This window comes from Prunus dulcis, chromosome 8, assembly GCF_902201215.1.
Source record: "Prunus dulcis chromosome 8, ALMONDv2, whole genome shotgun sequence".
Lineage (NCBI taxonomy): Eukaryota > Viridiplantae > Streptophyta > Magnoliopsida > Rosales > Rosaceae > Prunus > Prunus dulcis.
The window spans coordinates 11,346,540-11,361,847 of NC_047657.1; the positions used below are offsets into that span (position 1 = coordinate 11,346,540).

Sequence of the window (15,308 nt, forward strand, 5' to 3'; positions counted from 1 at the left end):
TTCTCTCGTTTCACAACTTAGTTGCATTTTGAATAGATTAGAGTTTGTTTTGGGGCGGCGATGAAGCACATGGACTCCATTGTTTAAGCAAGCTAACTCCGTTGCTTTGGCAAAGTCAACAAATGAAATTCCACAATTTCTCCATCGTCCCTGCCATTTCTCACCACACCCCCCCCCTCCGCAATCTCTATGTATTGGTTCTTGATCCCCATCCTTCCTGAAATTTGGGTTTCTGCCAAAAAAAGAAAAAAGAAAAATGAAGACATAATTATCATCTTCATATATATATATATATATATATATATATATATATATATATTGGCAGAAGGAGTTATTGTAAAACAATAAAATTAATTACAAATATAGAACATGGGTGGGGTTGAAGGAGTAGAAATCTGTAAGGTTCTCACTGGCCGGGGAAGAATCAGGGTTGGGGTGGGAGGTGGGGTTGGTTGCAGGTGGGAGAAGGAAAAGTGGTTGTAGTCTAATGGGTTTTCCCTAGAGGAGAAGGAGAGAGAGTTTTTGTTTTTGTTTTTTAATTATAAAAAATATTATTTTACTTTAACAATTAAATGGTATTTTAGGAATAATGGTGGGTGAAAAAATAGGATTGTGTGTTTTCAATTTGACATGGTGGGTGAAAAGATAAGGTGGGTAAGAAAATATGACAAGGGGGTGGAAATAGTAGCACTCTTAAATAATATGTTTATTTTATCACATGAGCCCTTCCTCCCAGCTTATGCCACTTTGCTTTCCTTTTCCAATCGGTTTAGCTCTTATTATTAGGGCACCGTAGTAATTAAGCATGAGATTTGGACCCTTTTACACAAATCGATAAAAACTTTCTCTTTTCTTGGAGAATAGACAAGCAGAGCAAAGCAGACTTTCTCATTGCGCAGTTTGTGATTTTTTATTTTTTTATTTTTTTTCCTTCTAATTTTAATAGGTCTTTCAATTTATGGATGAATGATTGCTTTGTTGCATATATTGAGATAGGGGTGGTTGCGGTTTGGTAACCGCGAATTTTTTCCTGAACCGCAAATCGACCGACTATTTGAGGTAAGGTGATTTTTGAAACCGCAAAAATCAGTTGGTTACCGTGAATGAACGGTTTAAACCAATTTGAATATTTTGGGCCTAAATTAGACAATTTTAGATCTGTAAGTTTGGTTTTTTTTGTGTCATAAAAATTCAATCTTCCACACTTTAAAGCCTAGGTTTGATGCTTCTTTTGAAGCTTTTTGAGTTCAAGCATACTTTAACCAAAAAATATAAATTCACAACCTAAAGAAATAAATTTATAACCTCAACTTCTCAAGCATATATAAATTTACAACTTAAAGAAATAATTTCACAACCTCAACTTCTCAAGCATAAATAAATTCACAATCTCAACCTCAACTTCTCAAGCATTCACAATCTAAAGAAAAATCCAATTCAAAGTTAATTAAAGTTACAAACCAAAAGGAGAACTCAAGTGTAGGTGGTGGTGAGTTAATTTTATTATAAGAAGAAGCCCTTCTTTATGAGTTGGAGTGGAGGCTATGTTTTAGGTGTATCGGTTTGTGTTTGGGGGATTAGAGGCATTAGGTGTGTTAGAGTGGCTAGACTCCATCTATAACACAACACAACACAACACAAAATCAACAACATAAAAACATATTAATAATAGATTAAACTCAACCAAATTAAAACACAATATCTAACTACTAAAATGCAATTTAAAAAAAAATATATTTGCGGTTTGCAGTAACCGCGAGTTGCCAAAATCACATACCGCAACCGCAACTGCAATTGGGTTCGGTTTCTAAAACCGCAATTTTCTGTCGGTTTTTAACTATTGTAGTTCCAATGCGATATAATGTCGCTTGGTTTTTACGGTTTTTCAGTTTTACGGTCTAAAATGCCACCCCTATATTGAGAGAGACATTTTTAATATTACAGACGGTAGGACCAATATACCAAAAAATAAAGAGTTGATGAACCATTCATTAAGGGACCAAAATGCAACTTATGTATAAGTTTAAGGACCATTTGAGTTAAAAACTCAAAATTTAAAGTTGATATGGAAAGGGCAGATAGTAATTACAAATTATATAAGAAGAAAAAAAAGATAAACAAAATCCTCCCATATTCTTCTCCCACTACCCCCTCTTCTCATGTGGTAACTTGATCTATAAGTTGGTTCAATTACCAAAATTAGAAGAAGTCTCAAAATCCAATTGTTAAATTACATGCCGTGATTTATATGTATATATTCCCCTTTTTGGTTGAAAAAAAAAAAAAATTTGTTGATTTCTGAGGCACCGATGAGGAGGTTGGAGAGAATGCATGATTTTGTAGATGTGGATTGAAGTTTCTGCACTCTATTGAGCTGAAAATTTTAAACCCTAAACTGCTTTATATGAACTATATCCTTTCCACACATCCTCGCCCCAATATGCAACATCAGTGCAGCAGATTGGCACAAAACTGTGGTAATATAGTTTAGGGTTTATCAGAGCTTGTTTTCTGGAATTTTTACCCAAAAGAGAGGGAAAAAAAAAAAAAATTCAACAATTTTACAATTATTTTACAATATATTATACAATGAATTAACAAAAAAAATCAGATTTCAAAGAGTTAATAAACTGCGACTACTACAAAGGTTACCAACCAAACCAAATTACCAAGAAAATGTCAAACCAATCAATCGAAAAGACAAAACTTACCACTTCCCAGATCAGTCCCGCATACCCTTGACTGACCCAGTGTCAGTGCCCCGGTCGAGTTTCCCGGGGAAAACCCGAACTCGACCCGGTGGCAAGAGGCCTCAAACTTTCTGGGATCTGTCCAGTACGAGGAAAACTTAAACGAACCCAACAACCTGAGCACAAAGCTCACCGACCCACGAGCTCTCCCCTCCGAGATTTCCTTCGCCACGTCCTCGCCCACGTACGCCGACGCCGTTTCGACTCTGAAACTGCGAGTGGTCTCGGCCTTGGGGCTCAAAGACGACGGCGGCGGCACCGGCTTCGTTGCGAGCAAGACGCCGTTGCCGTCGCTGTTGTTCGCTTTGTAGAACATTGCAGCCCTCATGCTGTTGTAGGAGATGTTGAGCTTGTGGTTGGGGTTAACGGCGATGAACTTCACGTCCCACGTGGCGGTGAATTCGGCAGCGGAGGTGTTGAAGAGGGAGACGGTGGCGGATTGGAGGCGGAACTCAGGGTCGAGGGGTTTGATTACGACCTGCTTGAAGAGGATCAAGGCTGCCAAGACGACGATAAGGATGGCGCCGACGGAGAGGATGGCGATTGCTCCCCACCACTTGGCGATTATTTTCAACCATTTGGTGATTATTCCCCGCCAGTTGATCCGACGAGGGGGGCTGTTGCCTTGGGCATGAGCATCCATAATTAGTGTTGATGATTAGTGTTAGTGGATTTATTAATTAGATTGTATTACAATATTTGATTCGACTAATGCGGAATCCGTTGGTTCAAGGCCTTGAAATGTGAGCTTGGTCACCATCCAAATAGACCAAGAATCCTACTGGAGGCCCATCCATTCTTTCTTTTGTTTGCATATCCAAAACCAAAAATCATTCTTGCCCAAAGTTTTTATATTTTTTAGTTTTCTTAAATCAAGTCAATTTAATTTATGATTTATTTACACTAACACTTCCTAAAGTTTTAAATTGTTTTCACAAAATTTCTTCTCGTTGATTGTTCATTCAAAACTTGACAATTTCATTAAAAACAACTTATACAAATGACAAAGTTAACATCAATTAATGTATGTGTAATCTAATCTCAATGACTAACTTCATCATTCAGAGAAAATTTTCATATAAAATGTCAATTTTTGGACAAAAAAATCAGTAAGAAGCGTTTTTTTAAAAACAATTTAAACCCTCGGTGGTGTTCGTAACATCAAGGAGTTCTATGAAAACACCAAAAACCTTATATGGCGTTAGCGTAAATAACTCAATTATTGTAAAAACTATTTTGAAAGAGAGATTTTTGCATGGTCCGATTACACCACCTAGCTGGTGTTCTATCCCATATACATAGGACATGTAGAAATATATTCCAACTTAATTTTTTAAAAAATTAAATTTTTTTTTTATATGTACTATATACATTGAATGGTATAGCACGAGCAACATGCAAAAATTTCTTAGTTTGAAAACCATGCCATGATATATATATATATATATATATATATTTTATAATGAGACAAGTATATAATAATGTTCCCGTTTTTGGTTGAAAAAAACAAAAAACATTTATGCATACATATCTTCCAATTTCTTCTTGACAAGAATTACCAAAAAAAATTATTCTTGACAAAGGCACAAACAGAATCGAGACATAACTGGTCAACAATTAAGTTGCGAATTCATTACAGCATCTGTATCTGTGAGCCTGTGACAAACTTGTGAGTTAAGATTTTTCAACAACGGTTGTGGGGTTAGTTTGGTCTTTTCAGAAATTTACACAAATACGAACCCAAAAAGGAAATAGTCCACATGGAGAGCAACGTGGTGCAACCCGCACAAGAAAACAGCAGCTTTGCGCGGCCTTAAATTCACTGACTCTGACGTGTCGAAGGCATCGACCTCCGAAACGCACCGCATCACAACAAAAAAAGCAAACAAAACGACTAAACAGTCAACCGTAACATTAAACCCCCTCCCTCCTTCCACACAACACACTTCTCCTTCAAAACACCATGACTTCATTCCACTGATAAACGCCATAAAAATGGTTGCTGCTGCAGCTGCAGCTCCAGCTCCAGCTCCATCGCCATATCCTGCACGCGCACCCACCCTATCCATTCCCATCATCACAGCCACCCCACTCCATGCATCATCTCCGCCGTCCAAGTACCCCATCGACTTTTCCCCGCCGTTGATCGCCATGGTGGTCGTCGTCGCCACCGCCTTCCTAATCGTCACTTACTCCCGCCTCATCTCCCAACACGTCATCCCGCCAATCCTCAGCCTCCAACGACGCTGGCGCCGCCGTCGTCGCCGCTCCTACCTCCCCTCCTCCATCGGCGACCTGGACTCTCCGCGGTACGACTCGTCGTTTGACCCGGCCGACCTCGGCTTCCACGCCTTCTCTCCCTACGGCCTCGACGAGTCGGTCATCAAAACGATCCCGCTCTCTCTCTACACGTCCAAAACGACGTCGACCGGTTTGAATAATCCTCTCAGTAAAGACTGCGCCGTTTGCTTGATCGAGTTCCAAGACGACGACTACGTACGCACTCTTCCGGTCTGTTCGCACGTGTTTCACGTGGACTGCATCGACATGTGGCTTCGATCTCACGCCAACTGTCCTCTCTGCCGCGCCGGAATATTCCGCCCGGAGTCTCCGTTCGTTCCGTTGATGGCCGCCAGGATCCGGCCGAGCCTCGACGATGCCGTTTTCAGGAGCATCGCGCTCGAGCCGCTTGCGGAAGCTCCGGCGTCTCGGGATTCCGATTCGATCGTTACCGAGATCGAACGGTGCGCGGAGGAGCGGTCGCCGAGGAGGAGCTCCAACTACTGGGAGGATTATCGGATCAACGGCGGAGATTTCGTCCTGAAGCGGTCGCACTCGTTCGGATTCGAGCGGAGCTCGGCGTCGGCGGAGAGGATGATGGTGACGGAGCCAGCGACGGCGTCACCGTGGCGGTACCGGAGAGGAAGCTTCTGGAGCAAGCGGCCGTCGCCCTTCGGGTCGTTGACGAAGGCTCGGGTCTTCTCCTTCAGGTCAACGTACAGAGGCGGCGTGAATATGAAATCGCCTTTCTTCCGCCGGAAATGCTTCTTCCCGCTGACGGAGCCGAGCGCGAGATTCTCCGGCGGCGGCGCAGGAGGATCGTCTCGCCGGAGCAAGTCGATGACGAGTCCGATGTTCATGAGATCATCGGCGATGTCAGCTTTCTCGTCGAGCCGCCTCCGGTGCGGAGATCCAGAGGCGTTGTTATCGCCAGAGAGGTTTAACAGAAGATAGAAACCAAAAGAAAAGATCGGAACGATTAAATTCTGGAGAGACACGTGGAGGGAGGGGATGGAGCGAGGAAGGGGGGAGAACAGACGGTGGGAAATGGGAGAGTCGGAGAGTAAATGAGGGCTGGTGCGGTCATTAATTGGGGGCTGAGGAGGCATTAAATGCCCAGAATTGACGAGAGAGAAGGAGAGCAAGAAAAACACACAAAACAAAACAAAAAACTGGGGTTTTATAGAGAGGCTCATAAATGAGACAGATTTATTGGGTTTTGGCGCCATTTATTTGTGTTAGAGCAAAAACCCACCGACAATAATGCAAAATGCCATGTGAGCTAGGGTTAGAGCTATAACTCTAGTGGCAATTTGGGGGTTTGGGTTGGTTTAGGTTTTTTTTTTTTTTTTGGGGTAGGCGCTAGGCAGAGAAAACAGAGAGAGCAGGATGTGAAGAAGTGCAATGGGTTCAGTGTTCTTCTGTACTTGTCATTGTCATTCTTTTCATCCCATTGACTATAGTGGGTTGGTAGAATGTGTGGTCGGTCGTCCACATTGGAGAAAGTCAACGCCACAAGTTGGGTAATTTTTGGTGTTTTAGATCTCTGTGTAATATTTGTAGCATTTTGGGTCCTTGTTGATGCATGGATCATGTAATTTAGAACAAAGAATTTTTGGGGTTGAAATTGAATTGCAGGCAGGCTTCTTTTCTTTAATTGGGTTGCTCAAGTTGATTTATGGGTTCTTCTGGCTGCTTCCTTTTTGATTTCTGTAGAATTTCAGTTTCCTTTTATGGGGGCCGCCTGGTTTTGGTGTTTGGTAGTTTTTGGTTAATTTTGTTCCCCTGTTGCTGCTGCTACTCTCGCAGCCTTGTTCTCTTAGTTGGGATCTTGCCTCTTCTGTGCAAAATATATCATCATATTTGGACTTGAAAACATTTGCAAAGAGTATTTTTCATTCTTTGGTATAAACAGACAAATGGGCTGACGGAGCAGGGAAAAACCCCAACTACGGCCAGCCAACTTTCGGACTTGGATGAAAGCTGAACCTTTAGTTTAGGCCCATTTTGTAGTTTGGGCCGAATTTGCTTGGAGTTTTTATAAAAAATTCTCAAAATTTATTTCGTACTTTCAAAAATAACAAACACCTCACATAAATAAACTCAGATGCTCCCAAAACTAAAACATAGATAATCTAACAGCACTTCCATCCATTTGCCATAGCAAATGACAATTACTATTCACTTTAACATTTTTTTTAAAATTTTTATACATAAATGATTAATTTAGATAGGATTTAGGGTTTTAGTGTGGGAAGTAAAGAATATGACTAGGTATTTATAAAAATAAAAAAATAAAAAAATAAAAAATTGAATTTTTTGGTATTTTTTTCCTTTTATTATTATTTTAATTAGCTGGTGACGTCATTATGGTGTCAGTATTATGTTACTTGCCCAGGCAGCAGCATGGGTTGGATTTGCGTGTTGGCTTGCCAGGTTGATGGGCCTCAAGCCTTGCCCAAGCTTGCCCTTGCGCGCTGGAGTCGTCACGCTAGCCTAGACCCTCTCCTGCCTAGGCTTACCCTTGCTGCTGGAAGTGCTCTAAGGTATCAGTAAACAAGCAAAAAAGTTAGGAACCTGGAGTTGTAGCATATTCATCATAAGTGGCCCTATTACTATTTAAATTGAATTCTTATTTTGCATCCTTTTGGTTTTTTTTTTTAATAGTCAGGATTCTCATTTTGGACCTTGAATGCAATTTAATATATGTAATTAATCTTTTAATCAAAAAAGAAAAAGAAAACGAAAAGCTTCAAATGATCAGATATCAATCAGGATGTTGTCATCTTGTCAAGGTTCAAACATTGCTGTACCAAATGTCCAACAGAGTCACAAATTTTGTTGGAGTTTAGTCCAACAGGCAACCATTCTGATGGACCGCTTAGACTTATGCATCAATCTACCATTAATTTCTTTTTGTCATACCCAACCTCACCCACCTGCATTTTTCAGCTAACTTCCATCATTTTAATTAACCTATGGCTTTAACATTTATTTGTCTATCTTTTTTCAGCATGTAAAATGCTGTCATAAAATTTCATTTCTTCCAAGAAAAAAAGAAAAGAAATCTGCTAGATTTTGTCTCTTATGAGACAGATGAGATATGGATCTATAAGATAAAGATCGTGAACAAAGTAATTAAAAAAAATAAACGAGAAAAATACTTGGGGCATAATAGAAAAATATCAAAATCTAAAGGATCAATTTACAATTTTCCATTTAACTAATTCTGAAGACATCATAGAAAAATACTTGGGGCAAAGTTAATTTTATTAAAATCTTTAGGGTATTCAACAAGATTGGAAATCTTATCCAGTAGATCAAGTATACAAATGTCTGAAATTTTTATTTTTATTTTTTTTCCAACCACTTGGTCTTCAACTTAGCTGGATCTTGTATGAATTGGTGCACCATTTATTGCTCATGATCCACATGACATCACCATGGAAGAAAATAATTACTATAATTAACATGCCTGCATCAGGAAATTGTTTCAAATAATTGGAGATCATTCTAATTTGGCTACCCATTTTCACCAAAATGTACCACAAGGCAGCTCACCAAAAAACCAACAAAATAGAAAGACCAAAAAAGCATTATTGTTTTACTCTATTTCATCACCAAAACAAGCATTAGTTCTAATAAGTTAATGCCAATCGGCTCTAGCCTAATGAAAAAATGTCTTGACCTGTAAATTAGTGGTCTCAGTCAAGTTCGACTCCTATGATACTTTGGTAGTCTATGTGAGAAACTTCCCTCCATCTTCTAATTTAGACTATCATTTGCATTAAAAAAAAAAAATCGAAACTCTCACCAAACTACATCTACCACTATAAATGCCGCTAGCCGGTAGCTTCAAGACTTTCCCCTCATAAACGCCGCTATAAATTGATGAAGATATGAATATTTTGTTCTAAAGCAAAAATCCAGAATTTATTGCTTTCAGCTGTACCAAACCGTCCCACCTCCATTTCTGGTTCTAGTTATTAATTATAACATTCACCATAAAGCTTTCAACACCATAATATTACCATAGCTATCCAAATTGTTCTAGCTAGCTTGCTTACTTAGCTGAGTTGAGTAAAAGGGTTGATGGATTTTATAGTGAAGGTTGAAGAATCGAGGCCGGCGGCCGACGGGAGGCCATCCGCGGGGCCTGTGTACAGGAGCATTTATGCTAAAGATGGGCTCATGGAGTTGCCGGAGGGGTTGGAGTCTCCATGGCAGTTTCTCAGGTAAATCTCTCATCCCATTTTGGAATTACTTGCTGTTGTTGCATGTGTTGTGCGTTATATGTGTTACGGGGTTAGTAATTTACGTTAATTTGAGTGTCACGTTTTTGTTGTGAAGGCTTGTAGACTGAAAGCTTGAATGTTTGTTTGGATCCTGAGTAAATGGACAAAAACTTTCCCGGAAAATTTGGCATATTTATATGATGTAGAAACAAATTGCATTTTGTCTTGTTTTAAATTTTCTCGCTTTGATACTCGGGAGAAAAAGAGAAGGTAACCAAAAGGAGGTAATTGTGTTTAAGCAGATCGATCTAGCTTGACAGTTTGTTCTGGGATAAAAATTAACCCAAAAAGAAGAAAATGGCCCATGCAGGTCTCGAACCTGCGACCTTCGCGTTATTAGCACGACGCTCTAACCAGCTGAGCTAATAGGCCGTTTGATAATTTGACCGTTCTTTTTGCTACTATACTAAAATGGGAAAGAAAACGGCACGTCGTGCTGATCGAAAAGAAAGGTTTTTCTGGTTGTGGTCAGCCAAAAGAAAGGTTAGAGAAGCTGAAGCAGAAAACAAAGAAAAAGAAGCTTGCTTTTCTACCAATCCACGCTCTGCAACTCGAATAGCACAAACCCTGTTCTTAGTTTTCTAAAACGCTTAAAATCACTGCAAAATTGCAATCAATTCAAAACATACTGTAATTCAAATTCGTAGCTTGAGTTCATGGCTGAAACTCTGCTTTTACTGGCAGCGACTCTGCGAAGAAGTATCCAAACAATCCAATGCTTGGTCGGCGTCAAGTCAAAGAAACAAAGGTCCCTTCTTTTTGAGCAACAGCACAAACCCATAAGATTTTATTTTCTTTCCAAATAAGTTTATGAAATGCCAATTTTGAATTTGTTTAATGGAAATTGCAGGTGGGTCCCTATGTATGGCTTACATATCAAGAGGTTCATGATGCAGCCCTTCGAATGGGTTCAGCCATCAGGAGTCGCGGTGTCAATCCTGTAAGTCACGTGCCTATTGAGAATGTATGTGTGTGTGTATGAATGCTTAAATTAATGTGTTATTGTAATTTGCATTAAAGTTTGACATGCAATATGTTATGTTGTGAATGAAGCAAAGAAAAGATTTATATTTGTAATGTGATGTTGTTTAGAGTTGATGCAAGTTGTTAGTGAAAGTAGTACCTGTGAAAGGTTGGTGTTTCTCATAGCAAAAGGGGGAAAAAAAGAAGAAGGAAACTAACATTGGTGTTTTATATTTTTGTGTCTTTTAAATGTATACAGGGAGATCGTTGTGGTATCTTTGGATCAAACTGCCCCCAGTGGCTTACTGCAATGGAGGTAAATACTGTATTTCCTATTTTCATGGATCATGATTGGCTTCATATTCATGCATTGCTCAGTTGAAAGGAAAAGTTATCAATATCGGAAGGAAATTCTTTATCAGGTTGAATAACTGTAATGCTTTTATGTTTTCTTGATGTTTTACAGGCCTGTAACAGCCATGCCATAACTTATGTTCCGTTGTATGACACCCTTGGTATGTTTTCTCTCTTTGTCAATAATCATCAGTGCTTATATCACCATGAGTTTTAGAGTTTCTATACATTTTCTTCTGCAATATAATTTCCAGTAGGAATTGGACTTCAATGATGGTGGTCGAGTTCAATTAAATATATCACTTTAACTTTTCATGGTTTTACATATAACAGGTGCTAATGCAGTTGAATTCATCATCAATCATGCTGAAGTTTCCATAGCTTTTGTTCAAGAGAACAAGATCTCTGCTGTAAGTTATCTTTCTATCTATTTCCTCATGATCATGAGTACCTTTTCTTTATAGGAGCATCATGATTACTTAAATGTTCCAGGCTACTGATTTCTGATACCGTGGTACTAAAATCTTCCTAATCCAATTCCATGGCACCAAACCTCAATATAAATGCAAAGACGAACTTGACTTTGTGTATTTTGACCCCCATTAGTTTATTAAATATATGGTATTTTAGTTGTTTCTGGCTCTCTTTCTCTTGTTTCATAATGTCCTGCTCATATCGAAATGCTTTGTGCAGATTCTGTCATGCCTTCCAAATTGCTCTACGCATTTAAAAAGTAGGTCATATGCTATTTCCTTAGATACTTGAAGTTTAAGGTGAAACTTCAAAGGATGGTATCTCAGTTATGCATTTGCTTTGTTCAGCAATTGTCAGCTTTGCAAATATTTCTAGCACTCAAAAGGAGGAAGCTGAAGGACTGGGGGTATCTTGTTTCTCTTGGGAGGAATTCTCTCAGTTGGTAATTTGTTAACACTGTTTTTCTCATATAAATTCTCTTTTTTGGTAAAAGATTGGTCAAATGGTTTTCAATAATGTAAAACCACCTTTCCTCATCTTTTTTCAGGGAAATTTAGATTGTGAACTACCTCCAAAACAGAGGACTGACATTTGCACTATAATGTACACAAGTGGAACAACTGGAGAACCAAAAGGTGTTATTATTACTAATGGAGCAATTATGGCAGAAGTATTGTCTGTGGAGCAAATACTTTTTCTAACAGATAAAGTGGTAAACAACTGAACAAGATTACTATTTCCATAATAAATGAGTTTCCTATCCTTTTTACGATATATGTCCTTGAAGTTTCCAAATTACTGAGTATGCTGCCTCTTATTTGCCCTTTTTTTTATAAAAAAATTTTGGTTTCTCTTTCTAAGTTCTGTGATTACAAGGAAGTATTACCACTAGAAAGTTGAGAACATGATTTGTTGTTAAGTTTATCAATTGAACTCAATGATTATTTCCTGGTGCCTAATCATACGAGATTGACACTGAAATTGATCACATGCCTAATCATACGAGATTGACACTGAAATTGATCACATGATTATTTCAGTGTACAGAAGGAGATTCGTATTTTTCCTTTCTTCCTTTGGCCCATATATATGATCAAATTATGGAGAGCTATTGCATCTACAAGGGTTCCTCTATAGGCTTCTGGCGAGGAGTAAGTAATAACAGTAATTTATTGCAGTGATTTCTTTTTCTTACACTTACATGTTTTATTCAAAAGTTCTCTTGGTGCATTACCAACTTGTTCTCAATGTGATTTTTTACTTTGAACTTGAAGGATATCAGATTTCTAATGGAGGACCTTCAGGAACTAAGGCCTACTATGTTTTGCGGGGTCCCTAGAGTGTATGATCGCATATACACTGGTAATGCATGCATTATACTGAACTATATAGATATATGTCCTTGAATTTTGCTATTCTAAATATTTGGCTTAAATTTTCTTCGTGCAGGTATTGCTAATAAAGTTTCATCTAGTGGTGCGTTGAGGAAGACGCTCTTCCAATATGCTTATAACTAGTATGAGTGACGATAAAATGGAAATATTTTTGTTTGCATTTGCATCTCTGCAATAAAACTAATGAAGATTTAATTGACAGCAAGTTGGCAAATCTGGAGAAGGGTCTGCCACAAGAAAACGCAGCACCTCTCTTCGACAAGCTTGTCTTTGATAAGGTCAGTCATCCCATCCTTCACCATTCCATTCTTGAGATAGCTGTTTTACATTCTAACGAAGTGTTACTTGTGGCAGATGAAACAAGCACTAGGGGGACGAGTTCGTATACTGTTGTCTGGTGCTGCACCTTTGCCTAGGCATGTGGAGGAATTTTTTAGGGTCACCGCCTGCAGTACTTTGTCACAAGGATATGGTATGGTTGGATGAATATCTGCTAAGTCATCTAGGAAATACATAGAATCATATAAATGGTGTTAGGTAATCTTTGTAGGTTTTGCAGTGACCTTTATATTTGGCCAAGAAAAAAGAAAAGACATTGTGATGCGGACTTGACCTAGTATGAATTCATTCTCATCTTTGAAGAAGCTGGTATTAATTGTTTAACTGATGAAATCTAAAGCATAATTTGGAAAATACAGGAAAATTTATAAGGTTAAGATATTTACTTATCATTACAACTATATATGCATGATATGCATGATATAGGATGTACCATGTATGCAAGATTTTCTAGTCAGTGACGCGAGCTTTTTAAAATTTGATTCACAACACATCAACAGTAGTTTATAAAAGTTTTCCTTAAAAAAAGAACTTTCCATCAGCTTGTTAAGCTCTTTGACATGTAGGCCTCACTGAAAGCTGTGGTGGAAGTCTTACGTCTATTGGCAATGTTTTTCCTATGATGGGAACTGTGGGTGTCCCCATGACAACTATTGAAACAAGGCTTGAGTCAGTGCCAGAAATGGGATATGATGCACTTTCCAGTGTGCCACGTGGAGAGATTTGCCTGAGAGGAAAATCCTTGTTTTCTGGTTACCACAAGCGACAAGATCTGACAGAGGAAGTCCTTATTGATGGGTGGTTTCATACTGGTAAAAATTCTTACAATAATTAGCCATACAGTTGAATGAAATAATTTACTTGCTTGATGGTTAGTCTTTTGGCTTGTCAAGGTGTGCATGTTAGAATGTTTTGTTGATGGTTAATTGTTGCATTAAAATGTGGTATTTCTTGACTTTGAGTGGATTGCAGGTGACATTGGAGAATTGCAGCCTAATGGAGCAATGAAAATTATAGATAGGAAAAAGAATATATTTAAACTGTCTCAAGGTGAATATGTTGCCGTGGAAAACATTGAAAGCAAATACCTGCAATGCCCTCTTATCACATCGGTACGTTGCTTGTTACTACATCCAATAGAAGTAGAACTATTTCCATACATCAGGACTCGCCTCTGTTTTCCTCCATTGACGAGTTTGTATTTTTGGTCTTTTTACTACATTTTAATTTGTGAAAATTTCCTTTTGGTTGTTTTGCTGTTTTCTGAAGTTGTGGATATCTGAACTTTCCTCTGGTTTGCAGATTTGGGTTTATGGGAACAGCTTTGAGTCGTTTCTTGTTGCTGTGGTGGTCCCTGACAGAAAGGCATTGGAGGATTGGGCAGCAGAGCATCATTTGACAGATGATTTTAAATCATTATGTCAAAACCTGAAGGCCAGAAAGTACATTTTGGATGAGCTCAATAGTGTTGGTCAGAAGCAGCAAGTATGTAGATAATTGTCTCAACTCCCTGTTTCTTACTTGATGCTCTGTTAATGTCTGCTCAATCTGACTTGGGTGACCTTCCTCCAGCTACGAGGTTTTGAGCTGTTAAAAGCAGTCCACTTGGAACCAAATCCCTTTGACATGGAGAGGGATCTTATAACTCCAACATTCAAACTGAAGAGAACACACCTACTTAAATATTACAAGGTATGCCTTCTGCTCTCTCTTTCTATATGTTGTCTGAAATCTCCTCACTGTAACTGTGCGACTTCCTTTTCAAGCACCTGGTAGACCTTCAGTTTGCCATTCACTTAATATCCTTTCCCCACCCTTGCTGCTGTGACCTTGGATTATTTCTTAAAAGAAATGAATTTCTATTGCTAATGATCAAGTCCATAAACGGGTCTTCGTCATTCTATATATAAATCTCTCTCTCTCTCTCTCTCTCTCTCTCAAATAGTAAAAGCTGACTTCGTCAAGTGAATGTTAAGTTTATATTTTTTGGAATATCATCTGCAGGACCGTATTGATAAACTGTACAGTGAAGCAAAGGAAGCAAGGGTATGACAGCAATGTTGAAAGCCGGAAGCTACTAGAGAAAACCTTTTTACCACAATTTCCCAAAGATGTGATTGCTGATAGTGGGCAGGTGCTACCCACAAGGGCTCTGGATTCGGATCCCTGTGAGTCCGTCTTAAGTTAGTTTGTGTATAAATAAAGATAATATGAAAAGTTCTCTCAGTTATTTGTGCTTGCAAGTACACCCACAGAATTGCTTTATTCATTCATTCTTTCAGAATGAATGTCAGATATCATATTTGACAAGAAATGTTTTGCTTCCCAAACCATTTTTATGGAAGTTAAAGACGATAAAGAATTAATGGCTACTTTACTTCTGATCTCATTGCTAAAGAATTAATGGCTGTTTCAGAATGAAATTCAGATACCAATTGCTTGTATCTACATTGCTATAA

At 38.6% G+C, this 15,308-nt stretch overlaps 3 protein-coding genes and 1 non-coding gene across 4 annotated transcripts; 2 read left to right on the forward strand and 2 right to left on the reverse strand.

Moving 5' to 3' along the window:
* Nucleotides 1–2,688: 2,688 nt before the first annotated feature.
* On the reverse strand, nt 2,689–3,393 carry LOC117638467. The gene has a single exon (XM_034373590.1). The coding sequence runs from the start codon at nt 3,391–3,393 to the stop codon at nt 2,689–2,691; it is 705 nt and encodes a 234-aa protein (XP_034229481.1).
* Nucleotides 3,394–4,631: 1,238 nt separating this feature from the next.
* LOC117636761 (RING-H2 finger protein ATL65) lies at nt 4,632–6,687 on the forward strand. The gene has a single exon (XM_034371419.1). The coding sequence runs from the start codon at nt 4,746–4,748 to the stop codon at nt 5,982–5,984; it is 1,239 nt and encodes a 412-aa protein (XP_034227310.1). The 5' UTR covers nt 4,632–4,745; the 3' UTR covers nt 5,985–6,687.
* A 2,398-nt stretch (nt 6,688–9,085) lies between these two features.
* Nucleotides 9,086–15,238, forward strand: LOC117636759 (long chain acyl-CoA synthetase 2). The gene is made up of 19 exons (XM_034371418.1): nt 9,086–9,265; nt 10,010–10,073; nt 10,176–10,265; nt 10,548–10,604; nt 10,755–10,803; nt 10,976–11,052; nt 11,336–11,375; nt 11,464–11,558; nt 11,664–11,828; nt 12,157–12,267; nt 12,391–12,478; nt 12,566–12,632; nt 12,713–12,788; nt 12,865–12,982; nt 13,416–13,661; nt 13,822–13,961; nt 14,152–14,334; nt 14,422–14,541; nt 14,854–15,238. The coding sequence occupies exons 1-19, from the start codon at nt 9,123–9,125 to the stop codon at nt 14,899–14,901; spliced, it is 1,977 nt and encodes a 658-aa protein (XP_034227309.1). The 5' UTR covers nt 9,086–9,122; the 3' UTR covers nt 14,902–15,238.
* On the reverse strand, nt 9,624–9,697 carry TRNAI-AAU. Its single transcript has one exon. It is a non-coding gene; the product is annotated as a tRNA-Ile (tRNA).
* Nucleotides 15,239–15,308: the final 70 nt, after the last annotated feature.